We start from the raw sequence: 13801 nt of genomic DNA, 5'->3' as shown, positions 1-13801 counted from the left end.
ATTTAGGGTTTTGCTATTGTGAATCCTTAAGTGTAAAAATTACCTGTACTGGTAGGGTTCTTCAAAACCCGAGTGTGTTTTCAAATAATTCGAAACGCGAGTGTGATATACTTGGAATTGCAAGGATTCATAGGCTCCGCACGGTAGTGCCTATCTTCTAATCATTAGTAGGGTGTATACTTGTTGGCTCCGGGCGTGGTATTAATTAAAACGTCACAGACTGGCTGGTTATATCATATCTAATTAGCGTCGTCTCTTTTCATGTCATTATATTTTTCTTGTCGTTCGTTTACTTTGTAATTATTTTTGAGCACATTATATACCTATTTTATTATAAAATGAAAATGAATTTCAAATAATTCGTTGATCTAACTAATCACAAATCAAAGCTATTTATAAACGCTGTGTATATTTGCTGTGGTTAACGAATGACGTCATCAATGTACTCATTTACTGATATAGGTACACATTCAAACGCACCAAAATTGCGACTTAATAAATATTAAGGAGCGATGAAGACCAGTTAAAAGCTTAGTGTAATTCCGTCGTAGATTAGCAAGCTTGAGCATGGACCTAGAGCTTGGGTGCTTTTATTTTATGTTTGGCTGGAAGGGAATCTTAAAGTCATAAGTTGGTCATCATTGCTCAATGATATGGCTCCTCTTCACGTTGGGCCAACGCCAACGCCAACGAGGGACGCATTTATGCGTTAGAGGGAGCAAGTGATATTGCTATCTCATTCTACCGCATGGCTGCGTCCCTCGTTGGCGTTGGCGTTGGCCCAACGTGAAGAGCAGCCTTTAGTAGGATAACAATTTTCATAAACAGATTTTAAGTACCCACACAGGCACACAAACAGTATGGATATGATGGTCGTTCTTGTCTACGTGACAGCGTGATAAAACGGTGTCAGTCACTTTCTATCCCACGGTGTTAAACAGTATTAGTTATTTTATCACGTGGATAAAGATGGATAAAACTATCCATATTACGCCGGGGACACCCTTTTAACTGTTTAATCATTGTCGAAGTAAATTGATATTTAACATTGCGCTAGATTGGTACAAGAACAACAACGAGTCAATACAACATGGGAAGTGTATAATGAAGTTATGAAAATCAAATTAAATTTTTTATTAACTCTTACATTTTATCGTTACCAAATAGATATCCTAAATTGATATTCTAACCAGCCCAATACATACAAAAGAACAACTTGATAGAACAGTACGACGTTGTAGCCACGCCGTAATGTTCCTAAAGCCTTTCTCGCGAGACTGTCTCCCATCACTTCCGTCCTCTATAAAATGTTAGTGCATCTGTCCACAGCATCATTGTACGAGGACCGGAGTAAACGACGGACATGAACATTTTCGTGAGTATTATACTTCAATTATATACAGCTTGGCAAAAAAGAGTAGAAATTAAAAAGTGGCAACACTGTAGTGTCCCTTTCAAACCAATTTATATAAAACAGGACGATAAATTTGCCACTTTTTAATTTCTACTCTTTTTTGCGAAGCTGTAAGTTTTAATAATAATAGCTTTTAATTATAATTAAGGACACGCTTTTACACCAAAACAGCAAAAAAAATATCAAGAGCAAAACTATAAGGCAAAATTAACTTTTTTAATGAAAACTCGTGAATAGACATAAATTTTAGTAATTAATGCGAAAATTAGGGGTGTCACCGAGATAGAGAAAGACTGTGCTACTTTTAAATCCCTTTGAAGAAAGTAAAAATGTAGTATTTCAACAAGTAATTACGTACCTACCTATTAAATCATTGTAATTGCAGTGCAAAAATTCTGAGCATCTTTTTAAATAATTTATTCGAGTAATAGCCTTTCTTCAACTACACGCAACACTGGATCGTAATATAGGTAATATAAATGTGCAGTACAGTACAAAAAATGAAAAGAGTGGGAACCTGCGGAACACCCGGTGCAAGCCGGGATGCAGACAGACCGAAAAGGAGATGGCGGGACGACTTGAACTCATTCCATCCAAATTGGCGGGAAGTACATAATACGGGACTATTATATAATCTGTGATACGGTGTAGAGTAAATGAATATGCCAAATGAAGAATTGTACCACATGACCTATGGATACTTTCTTGGAGATTTGGCGAGATGTATAAATGTGATAGTTGAAATGTGCGTGATCACTCAAAAGATTTAAGTAGTTGATTTTAAATCACTCTAACTACAAAAACATGTCTAATGAAATACCTATTTGTCAACCAAATTAGACAGGAATTATTTTTATCGAATACTATTGATAATTATTTGCAGTCGTTACATTGTTTATAGTGCGACATAAAACAATACAATTTAAATAAATTGGAACTAGAATAAATCCATACTAATTGTTGCCACGTTTTAGTATTTTACGTTAAAAATGTGACAGTTACGTAGGAAGTAGACATAAAAAACCGTTATATTTATACCTATAATTATTCCAGAACATAAGTGTAGTCCGAAACCATTTAAAATGTATTGTATAATAATTATTTATTCGTTTTATAATTACTTTATAATTTCTAAATGCACAAAATTATTTTTCCTTTTTATTTGTTATATGTATAAATATTTACAATTCTCATAATATTTGGTATTAGGTACTTACTTGCAAATTAACGAATATTTAAGTTTAATTGAGAATTATAGTTTGAAAGTTAAAAGTTTTACTCTGAATACCTCAGATCATAATTAAGTGCACATCAATGTTAACGTATTTCAGGATGTGCTCCTTATGGTAACATTCCATTTCTAACCGCAGCTGCATTACTGTTCATTTTAGTATGAATATTGACAATGACAGCGTCGCGTTTAGTACCGAGAGTGCAGCTGCGGTTAGAAATGGAATGTTACCATTACACGTGTTAAGTGTTTAAACTTTAACCATATCCATAACAAGCTATTATATATTACTTAGTCAAGTTACTGTTTTTTTTTCAGTATTATTATTTTCTGATTCACGAAATGTGGCGACAGACAGACAACAAAAGTAACCGTAATTTCTTAACGTTTATGTTATATTAAATTACGTTGGCTAACCACAAAACATAATATACAAGACCACTGGTCAAGAAAAGACGGAATGGTGCCAATTGACATGGTAACATGGTCCTCGTAAGACCCAAGTCAATTTTTGCGCTTTTGAATTTGGAACTTTCTTTTAAGTATTTCTATAACGCTACGTCTTACGTAGGCGAACAACGCGCGAACGCGGCGCGGCGAAAGCGGCCGCCGCCGCGCCGCGCCGCGCCGCGCCGCCTGACATTCGCGTGCAAATCGCGCCGCACCGCGTTCGCAACGAGATCGCTTACGTAGGACACTTCTATGGGCATCAAAGGATTGATTTCGCCGCGCCGCGCCGCGCCGCGTTCGCGCGTTGTTCGCCTACGTAAGACGTAGCGTAAGAGTTCAAAACTCGAATTTAATTTGTACTTGTACACGTACGCGGAGACTTCCGAGGTTAATAAAAAACACTTCTTAAAAACCTTTAATTCTAAGCCACAATCAGCCACCACATTCAATAAAATACCATTCATGGTTTATATTCTTTACAACATAGACTTATCTCGGTCTAACTCTGTGATTTTAAATAAATTATGTTTATTGAATTATTGACGAAGGTGTTTGAATTTGTGGTGTGTCTATTTTGAATCCATTAAAGGTCATCTCAGTCTGCTCTTTAGCTTCCATAGTTTGCCTTTCAGTATAAACAAGATGCTTCCCTGTGTAGGTCAATTAACATTAAATCAATCTAATAAATGTTGCCGGTGATTTTTTGATGTCATAGTTTAACATAGGTCGTTTTATTTCGCATCGTTACGCTCTGATTCCTTTCTTTTCGTATTGTCATAATTGAGCTAACTCAAAAATGGGTTAAATTACGTGATTTTATAAAATAGATGCAACGCATCTAATGTTATTTGGCTTACATTTATCTTCAGCGTAAAACCAACTTTGTAAATATATAACTAGAGTTCATATTTGAAGGAAAAAAATTGCGAGTTCATTGCGCCAGGCGAGTTTTTGCGAGTAGCTACTATAATAGTCGATATCGGGGGGCACGGCAGTGCCCCCGCCAAGTCGAGCGCGAAGCAAACACTGCCGTACCATCCTTTACTGGAACCATTTCGCCGCATTTTCAGGCCCCTATTTGAGAACCTCTGGATAAGACCAGAACGCAGAAATTTTGGTCATCCAGTAAGCTATAATCACATACTTAAAATCCAAAATTTCAAGTCTGTAGGTCATTTAGTTCCGAAGTTAAGCGAAAGCAAAGTTTCGCATTTATGAAACTCACTCATGATCATCCGAATAGAACTAGTACTTCCCATAAACTCAGAGAGCTGAAATTTGGTACAGAGTTAGGGTTTAATGGCCACATAAAGGGAAAACCTAAAAATATTGCAATATCAGTCACGTTTTAAAGATCTAAGAACTGCATAAGTAAGTTTGTAATCCCATATAAATATATGATATTACAAAGTTACTGTTGCAGTTCCTACAAATAGTAGGTAAAGTAAAGTAAAGGTACACTACGATGTACGATGTGAGTATGAATGAAGATATGTTTAGTTATGATATGTGTATACATAGTATGGGTATGAGTACCCGAAAAGAAGGACTGCCTACAAAAAGAGATGAGATCCCATCAAAAACATTACATGTAAAAAGGTGCAAGTCTCGCAACGCTTTTACTACAAAAAAGTTTTAAGATGTAATGTGAAACCAAGTCGGTTATTTTAATCAGTGCCAGGGGGTGTTAAAACCGTATCAATAAGATATCTTTAATTTGTAATACGTATAATGACTTGGCCATCGCACGGTTGCATAATGACAAAAGGATCATCGTCACCTATTAAAAATAATTCTAATTGAACATAACGCTAGCGCTAATTGCAGTTTGAGCATTTACACATATTTACGAGTACGGTACGAGTAAAGCATTATGTGCGATTGCCAAGTCATTATATGATGATTAGTGACGGATTACTGATTATTATTTAATTATTAGATTTAATGAATGGGCAATACGAATAACTGTTGCTACTGTACAAGAATCAGAACCGGAAAAAAAGAAAAGAAAGATTTGTAATAATAAAAAAACTACTCCTAAAAAGAAAAAAAATGTGTTAAATAAGAAAATCTAATAAAATAAATCAATATGCCCACGTTTCTACAAAAAGAAGTGAAATCCCACCAAAAACATTCTGTAAAAAACTAGCCAAGTCTCGATGGAGCTGCTTGTTTATCTCTAAAAAGTAATGAAATCTAGACAAAGTCGTGCCAAGTCTAAGGTTCCTTACTGCGATTTCTTTATTATTATAGTTAATGTTGTGTAACTTGGCCGTTGAAGGGTACACAAGGGTACAAAACCAGGTGCTCCATGACACCATTGCACCAATCTGCCATTGCACCAAAAAGAAGTGTTTGTTTCAGGCTCGCCCATACATAAGTATTATTGAAATACGCAGCTTTATCAAGCCTACAATTGACTGGTTATTGAATCAACGTTTTCCAAGTGGCAATTTTCCATCGTCAATGGGTAGCGGTTCTGGCGACAGATTGGTGCAATGGTGTCATGGAGCACCTGGTTTTGTACCCTTGTGTACCCTTCAACGGCCAAGTCACACAACATTAACTATAATAATAAAGAAATCGCAGTAAGGAACCTTAGACTTGGCACGACTTTGTCTAGATTTCATTACTTTTTAGAGATAAACAAGCAGCTCCATCGAGACTTGGCTAGTTTTTTACAGAATGTTTTTGGTGGGATTTCATTTTATTTGAATGATACGGTTGAACAAGAGAATACGTCACGATACTGTGACGTTCAATTAGGTCAAGTTTTTGTCCATGTAATATGTATTTAGCTTCTCGTTTCGGGTTTTCGTTTTGTACGTATTATCCTCCTAAGTAACAAGGGCCTATTTGGACAGTAAGCTTATTATTTCGGTCCAACCTTTTATTTTGGAATGAATTGCCGTGCTTGTATTTTGAAATGATTATCTACTTGTAAGGTTGGCACTTGGCACACAAGCGGAAACGATATAATTTACGTTATTTGTGTTGTATTTTGTGTTTTGTACAATAAATACTTTATATATAAGTACATACATAAATATAGCCTATGTAATAGTAATTGACTCAAGTTTAAAAATATATATCTACTTACCTACGAAAAATGTTCGTTAAAAACTGGCTTGATTTGTTCACATCAAAGACCAGTAATTGCAAAAACTTAAGTACCTTTGAATTATAGGTAACCGCAAAAAGCGAAAGCGCATATCTAATTTAATTTAAGTGCAAAAAGTTGTTTGATAAAGGCGACACCGACAAAGACGACAAAAAAAGCTTAATAGAGCCGATGGGTATCGAATAGTAAAAGATTTGAGGCAGGGATTTTAGAAGTTAGACATTTGGTTTAAAGGTTTCGTTTATGTTAATGTGTGTTACAATTTAAATATAGATTATACGGAGCGACTATAAAACCGAAGCGTACGCTCTCAACGAGGTGGATTGCCAGTTTTATAGTCAATGTTGGTTCATGATTGTATCAGACCCATCCCTTAATAACTAAAAAATTATATCCTTTGCCACATCCAGATGTGCCAGTAAACCTGGTTATTCATTTCGTATGCCTTTCTCTTGTTTTGCTAAATACTCTTCAACGAAGCCTTCTATTCATTTTTCTTTAACTTCATTCCACTATACACGAATACAAAAGGCGAGCTTAATGCCTTTTCTCATTAAGTTACATTAACCTTTTAACCACCATATAATTTTTCATCGAGCGTGCACCTGACGCCAGCGGTTTTGTCTTATTTATCAGACCGCAGCGTATATAATGAGCCTGATTTTGTTTGTATTATACCTTTACGTTTACAGTGGTTAAAAGGTTAAAAATAGATTTTGACTGATGTTTTAGATATTAACTTGTATATATCAATAAAACTTGCTTCTAAATTAAAGTTCCGTAGTTAATTTCGCTCTGTATTGACCTAGTCAACCCCTTTAATGGGATTAAACACATAACTAAGTTGGACAAAGTTAACCGCAAGATTGTAAACTGACCCACAGAAATTTACGGAACTCTGACTTTAATTAGCTACAACTTTTTTTTTTACTTAGCTTCCTACTGACCGTAATTTTGATTTGTAAAACTATTTTTAATGTTCAGAGAAAGTAGTTCGCAAAAGATATAAATTAATCAAAACTAAAAACAAGAGTGTAGCAATTACTCGTATTTTATTTGTGCCAAAAGTAAAAGTAAGTGAAAGTGGTTTCAGAAATTCTAAATCGACTATTTATCGACATTAGAGATAAATTTTTAGGATTTTTGAATAGGTACCTATATCTACATACCTATTATCACTACACCTTATAAAACAAAGTCCCCTGGCACATCTGTCTGTTTGTATGTATGTATGTTCGCAATGAACTCAAAAACTACTGGACGAATTTTCATGTGGTTTTCACCTATCAATATAATGCTTCCTGAGCAAGGTTTAGGTTTATAATTTGTTAAGGTTTTATGTAACCCATGCAAAGCCGGGGCAGTTCGCTAGTTAAAAAAATGTGCGCAACTAATTATTATTTTTAGGTTAAATTATCTAGTTTAAGGTTTATTAGGTACCCAGATAAATATATGAAAGTTAAATCGGAAGAAAAACGATAGCATTACAAACCTCAATTTCTTTTGCAGGTGCAGATATTAGGCTTGGTAGCAGCATGCGCAGCTGGTGGTGTAGAATCCAGTGGATCGCATGATCATGGGGACAGCAGTGGATGGCACGCCCCGGCGCTTGACTATTCAAATCTTGCGGGTAATGGTCACTTCCTAGCAGGACTTAGTCAAGCTGATTATCAAGCTTTAAGCCACGCACAAGAAGGTGGACACACATTTGAACATGAAGGTTCTCAGCCTACGCACTCATTCGGACAAAATACTGGTCATGGATATGATTTGGGCAATCAGGGACAGGCAAAGAGTTTTGATGTAGGAAGCCACAATGCTTTTCCATCTTTCGCAGCATCTGGACATGACTTCAACGGCGACACTTATCTTCAAGCTGCTCATGATTTTGGAAATCATGACCAAGGTGTCTATAATGCACATGCTGGAGATTTCAACGGTCAGGGTGGTAATGATCACGGGGATTCGAATAGTCATAGTGACGGTGAAGAATCAAATGAACATAGTGAAGAATTTCATGGTCAGGCAGAGAGTGCCGGTGATGCTCCATCGCATGGTCAAACGCAAGCGTATATTCTCCACGACGGTGGCAACGAATATGGACATGGAGGACAAGGTGCGATCGTCCATGATTTAGGTGTTCAAGAATTGCAAGGACACAATTTCCAAGGACAGTATAATCACGGATTTCAAGGAGGATTAGACCATGCTGAACCGTTTACCGTTGGTGAGCATACTGATGAGCAAAAGCCAGTTGAAGTGCCGTTGTATAAACATGTAACTGTACCTGTGCAAAAACTCGTCCATGTAAATGTGCCAAAACCAATTTTGGTTGGCATTCCCCAACCGTACCCTGTAAAGGTACCTGTCAACAAGCCTGTGGCCGTTCCTGTTGAAACCGAAATTTCCATCCCGATTGAAAAGGTGGTTCCTTATCCCGTTGTAAAGCATGTTCCCTATCCGGTTGAAAAACATGTTCCATTCAAGGTAGAAAAAACCGTACATGTCCATGTACCCCAACCTTACCCCGTGAAAGTTCCCATTTACAAAACGATTCATCATCATAAAGACCACTAAATCTATTTAGCTCCTATTAAAATGTGTCATTGAATGCGAATGGTTGTTGAGTTGAATCTTATGAGTATGGTATGTTGCGTGTGTTGTTTACCAAGCCATGTAAATAATGTTGTTAACTAATTTTAAGTCATTTTCAACTTGATGGTTGTAGTTGATTTATTTATTGTGTATGTTGTTGATATACATTTGTTGTTGTTTTACTGTTGACTTTTATTTATTTATTTATATACATAGGTACCTTAACTACCGTTTACTATTATAAACTTAGTAATAGGGTCCCGTTTTACCCTTTGGGTACGGAACCCTAAAAAAACTTATGAAATGTGGTTTATGGTGTAGCGGTATTGCATTTCAAAGGCCGATTCAAACGTACATTTCGATATCTATATGATGTCAATGAGCATTTATTTATCCATTATCCAGCGTACTTGTCCGTACATGAATTGGCCCGAGCGAGACGCACGGCAGAATGATGATCAAATAATGTCATTTTGATATCAAGCATTATATTCCAACGGGAAAAGTCTGTTTAGACATTCTTCGACTGAACTACACCTTCCATTTACCACCGGTCCAACTATAGTTCGTTTTTTTAGCATTACAAAGAACTTGAAAGAAGGTAAGCGATTTTGTCTCTAATTGAAAAACGCTTTTTAAGAATCAGTAAAGCAGAAGAATATAAGTGATCGTATTCGATTCATAATTGTTATATATTTGCCGTAACTTATTATTAAAATGTGTTTTTCAATTAAAAGACACATCAAGATTGTTTACCTTATTTCTAATGTTAAATAAGAACCGGGCAAGTGCGAGTCGGACTCGCGCACGAGGGGTTCCGCACCATAATGTAAAAAAAAGGCAAAAAAAACGGTCACCCAGTACTGACCCCGCCCGACGTTGCTTAACTTCGGTCAAAAATCACGTTTGTTGTATGAGAGCCCCACTTAAATCTTTATTTTATTCTATTTTTAGTATCTGTTATAGCAGCAACAGAAATACATCATCTGTGAAAATTTCAACTGTCTACGGTTCGTGAGATACAGCCTGGTGACAGACGGACGGACGGACAGCAGAGTCTTAGTCCCGTGGGTCTCGTTTTACCCTTTGGGTACGGAACCCTAAAAAACGAACTATAATTGTAGACAGTGCTCTAGAATACTATTTCACCCTTATTATTATGTAACGAACATAAGTTTATGTTTTCGGTATAGTTACTAGTATCCGACAAAGAATATTCAACTCCAAGCGAAAGAAGTAACAGTTTGGGCACCAAGGAACAAAATTAATAGCATCGCCGTATAAAAAGTGACATTTATTACGTGTTTCCCGCTAAGGAAGTTACTAAGCAAGTTCCTTCGTAATATTAGTAGGTTGTTGTCAAAAACAAGGCCGCAATGGCAGCTAATAAAGTGTCGCGATACCATATTTCATGTTTATTAGTTGGTAATAACAATTGTAGATAGAAACAATGAAAAAAGGCATTTATGTATAGCACATTAGGTCGTATAGAAGTTTCTTTATTCTTCAAAAACTGATGGGAAAGTTGCATTTTATCTACAAGAGTGGCAAAGTAATTTCACGCTATAGTTGTTTTCTCATTTTGGGTGGTGCAATTAATATCCAGGTCTTTCCTTCTTAAATATAAAACATGGTGTCAGAAGATGAATCTGAAAATGAAGAAGAACGCCATGCCAAAGACGTAGCAATAATTGGGTCGATTAAACCGCTAAAAATCGACAGTCAAGTGCCAGAAAAATGGAGAATATGGAAACAGAAATTCGAAATTTATACTGAAGCAAACAAACTCGACGACTTCCCGGAAAATAGAAAAGTAGCCATATTACTGAATTTACTTGGAGACGAAGGCCTCACAATATTTAACTCTTTCTCCATAGACAGAAAAACAGCCACTCTAAAAGAAGTTATAGAAAAATTCGACGCCAAATTCAATCCACTGAAAAACCTAACCGTGGAAAGGTATAACTTCTTTTCTAGACAACAAAATTCCGACGAAGATTTCGAAGAGTATGTCACTGTAATAACTAACCTCAGTAACTATTGCGAATTTGGCACATTAAAAGAGAGTCTCATAAAAGACAAATTTGTCATCGGCATATCAGATAAAAAAGTAAAACAAAGACTACTACAAGAATACAACTTGACAATCGAAAAATGTCTCAAAATTGCAAAAAGCATGAAATTGTCACAGGAACGATCATCTAAAATAAACAATAATGAAAATCAAACAGTTGATTCAGTTTCAAAATCATACCGTCAGCAGCATCGTCGTAATAGCTCAACTGGAAGAAGCATGTCACAGTCTCGAAGAACGTCAACGTCAAACGGAAACAACCACTACCGTCATGAAAACAGAAGTCCGCGCAATAACTACCGTCGTGAAAACAGAAGTCCCAGCAACACGCGTACGAGCACATGCACACGCTGTGGGCAGATACATCGTTTTAGGTGTCCAGCTAAAGGAGTCACTTGCAGGATTTGTAAGCGTAGTAACCACTACGAAAAGTGCTGTTTCTTCAACAAGAATGTCAACATGGTAAGCATCCGCAGGGATAATGATATCTATATCATAGCAAGCATAGATAACCCTTCCTATAAAAGTAAATGGACAATGAACTTAAAAGTAAACAACAAAACTTTGCCATGTAAGATTGACACAGGTGCTGAAATCAATGTTATTTCTAGATTCGTACTTGAAGACTTGGATAAAAATGTACCTATCATTAGTGCTAATCATAAACTTTATTCTTACACAGGTAACAAAATACCCATTGTTGGAGGATGCTACTTAAAATGCACATTTTCCAACAATGAAACAGCAACGGTCTATTTTGTGGTAGCAGATATTGTAAGTCGAACCATTATTGGACAACAAACCATTGATGAATTTGGGATAGTCAAAAGGGTATTAAACATTGAAGAACAAAAGGTCAGTCAAAATCCTAAAAAGTCGTGTCTAAAATCTTCAAAGTCAAGGTCAGTACCCAATGTCGTTGATAAATATCCAAATTTATTTGAAGGTCTAGGTTGTCTACCAGTAAAAGCTCATTTGGATGTGGATCCTAGTGTCAAACCTAAGATTAGTGCCACTAGAAGAATACCTTTTGCTTTGCAAACGCGTCTAAAAGAAGAATTAAATAAAATGGAAAAATTAAATGTCATTGAAAAAATTGAAAAGCCCACTGATTGGGTCAACTCTATTGTCGTAGTCGAAAAAGCAAATGGTACCCTTCGTGTATGTTTAGATCCACGTAGCTTGAATGAAGCTATAAAAAGACCTCACTATACGTTTCCTACTTTTAACGATTTGCGATCAAATATAGCTGGTGCAACAGTTTTCAGCAAGTTAGATGCTAGCTCAGGATTCTGGACGATACCTTTAGACGAGGAAAGTAGCGATTTATGCACATTCAATACCCCATTTGGCAGGTACAAATTCCTTCGTTTACCTTTCGGAATTAATTCAAGTTCTGAAATCTTTCACAGAACTATGGTGCAATTATTTGGTGACTTGCCTGGTGTTCAGATATTTATAGATGATTTATTAGTTTTTGGTAAAACGCAAGCTGAGCATGACGAACGATTAGCCAATCTCTTAAAAAGAGCACAGGAAGTGAACATCAAGTTCAATAGGTCAAAATGTCAATTTAATATGTCTGAAGTGTACTATGTGGGTCATATGTTCAACAAAGATGGCATTTCTCCTGATAAGTCAAAAATAAAAGCCATTACCGAAATGCCTAGTCCGACAAATGTCAAGGAATTGCAACGATTCCTAGGAATGGTAAATTACTTAGGTCAATACATTCCGAATTTAGCTGAGGAAACTAGTATTCTTAGAGATTTGGTAAAGAAAGAAAATATTTGGCAGTGGTCTGAATCTCATGAAAAACAATTTGGCAAGCTAAAGTCATTGATTTGTAAAGCACCAGTCCTTACTCATTTTGATTTAAAGAAGCCCATAAGAATGTCAGTTGATGCTTCAAAGTCTGCCGTCGGTGCTGTGATTTTTCATGGGAGAAATCCAATAGCTTATGCGTCTAAGTCCCTTACCAGGTCTCAAGAAAACTATGCACAAATAGAAAAAGAACTTTTTGCCATCTTATTTGGTGCCAAGAAATTCCATCAGTATTTGTATGGTAACACTGTTCATGTAGAGACCGATCACCAACCGCTGGTGACCTTATTCAAAAAACCATTAGCCGAGGTTCCTGCTAGACTACAACGCATGATGATTGCCTTACAAGCATATCATTTAGTAGTTTCTTATACTAAAGGGTCAGAAATGTATATCTCTGATACCTTATCTCGAGCTCCTGTACAAGATGAGTCTAATTGTGAATTCAATTTCAATGATTTAGAAAAAGATGTAGAAATTCATGTCAATTTATTAACTTCTCATTTGGCTATTACTAAAGACAAGTTGAATAAGATCCTTGAACACACTAATAAAGATGAATCTTTACAAAAACTGAAACTTTACTTCAAAAATGGATGGCCTAATTCTAAAAAGGAAATTGATCCTATTGTCTCTCCATATTGGAACATCAGAGATGAGATTCATGTTATTAATAACTTAGTTTTTATAGGTCAAAGTGTTGTCATTCCCACGTCTTTGAGATCTGAAATGCTCTCTATTTTACATGAAGGTCATTTAGGTATTGAGAAAACTAAAGGTCAGGCTAGAGGTACAGTCTACTGGCCTAACATCAATAGCGATATAGAGTCAAAGATAAAACAATGTGAATATTGCCTTATGTTCATGAATAATAAGCCTAAAGATCCAATGATGTCGCATGAACAACCTATATATCCGTGGGAAAAGGTAGCTGCAGATTTGTTTGACTATAAGTCCAAAAAATACTTACTTGTTGTGGATAGTTATTCCAATTACATTGAAGTCGCTCATTTACAGAAAGGCAGTGATAGTAATGCTGTTATTACTAACTTAAAGTCTATCTTTGCTCGCCATGGTGTTCCATTGCAACTT

The 13801-nt window shown here is 36.1% G+C and overlaps 1 protein-coding gene across 1 annotated transcript; it reads left to right on the top strand.

Moving 5' to 3' along the window:
* The first annotated feature begins 1288 nt into the window (after positions 1 to 1288).
* Positions 1289 to 9017, top strand: LOC134679671 (hornerin-like). Its single transcript, XM_063538620.1, has 2 exons — positions 1289 to 1375; positions 7726 to 9017. The coding sequence occupies exons 1-2, from the start codon at positions 1364 to 1366 to the stop codon at positions 8791 to 8793; spliced, it is 1080 nt and encodes a 359-aa protein (XP_063394690.1). The 5' UTR covers positions 1289 to 1363; the 3' UTR covers positions 8794 to 9017.
* Positions 9018 to 13801: the final 4784 nt, after the last annotated feature.

Source organism: Cydia fagiglandana, chromosome 2 (genome assembly GCF_963556715.1).
Source record: "Cydia fagiglandana chromosome 2, ilCydFagi1.1, whole genome shotgun sequence".
Taxonomy (NCBI): Eukaryota; Metazoa; Arthropoda; class Insecta; order Lepidoptera; family Tortricidae; genus Cydia; species Cydia fagiglandana.
This window is presented reverse-complemented; position numbering and strand designations above follow the sequence as displayed.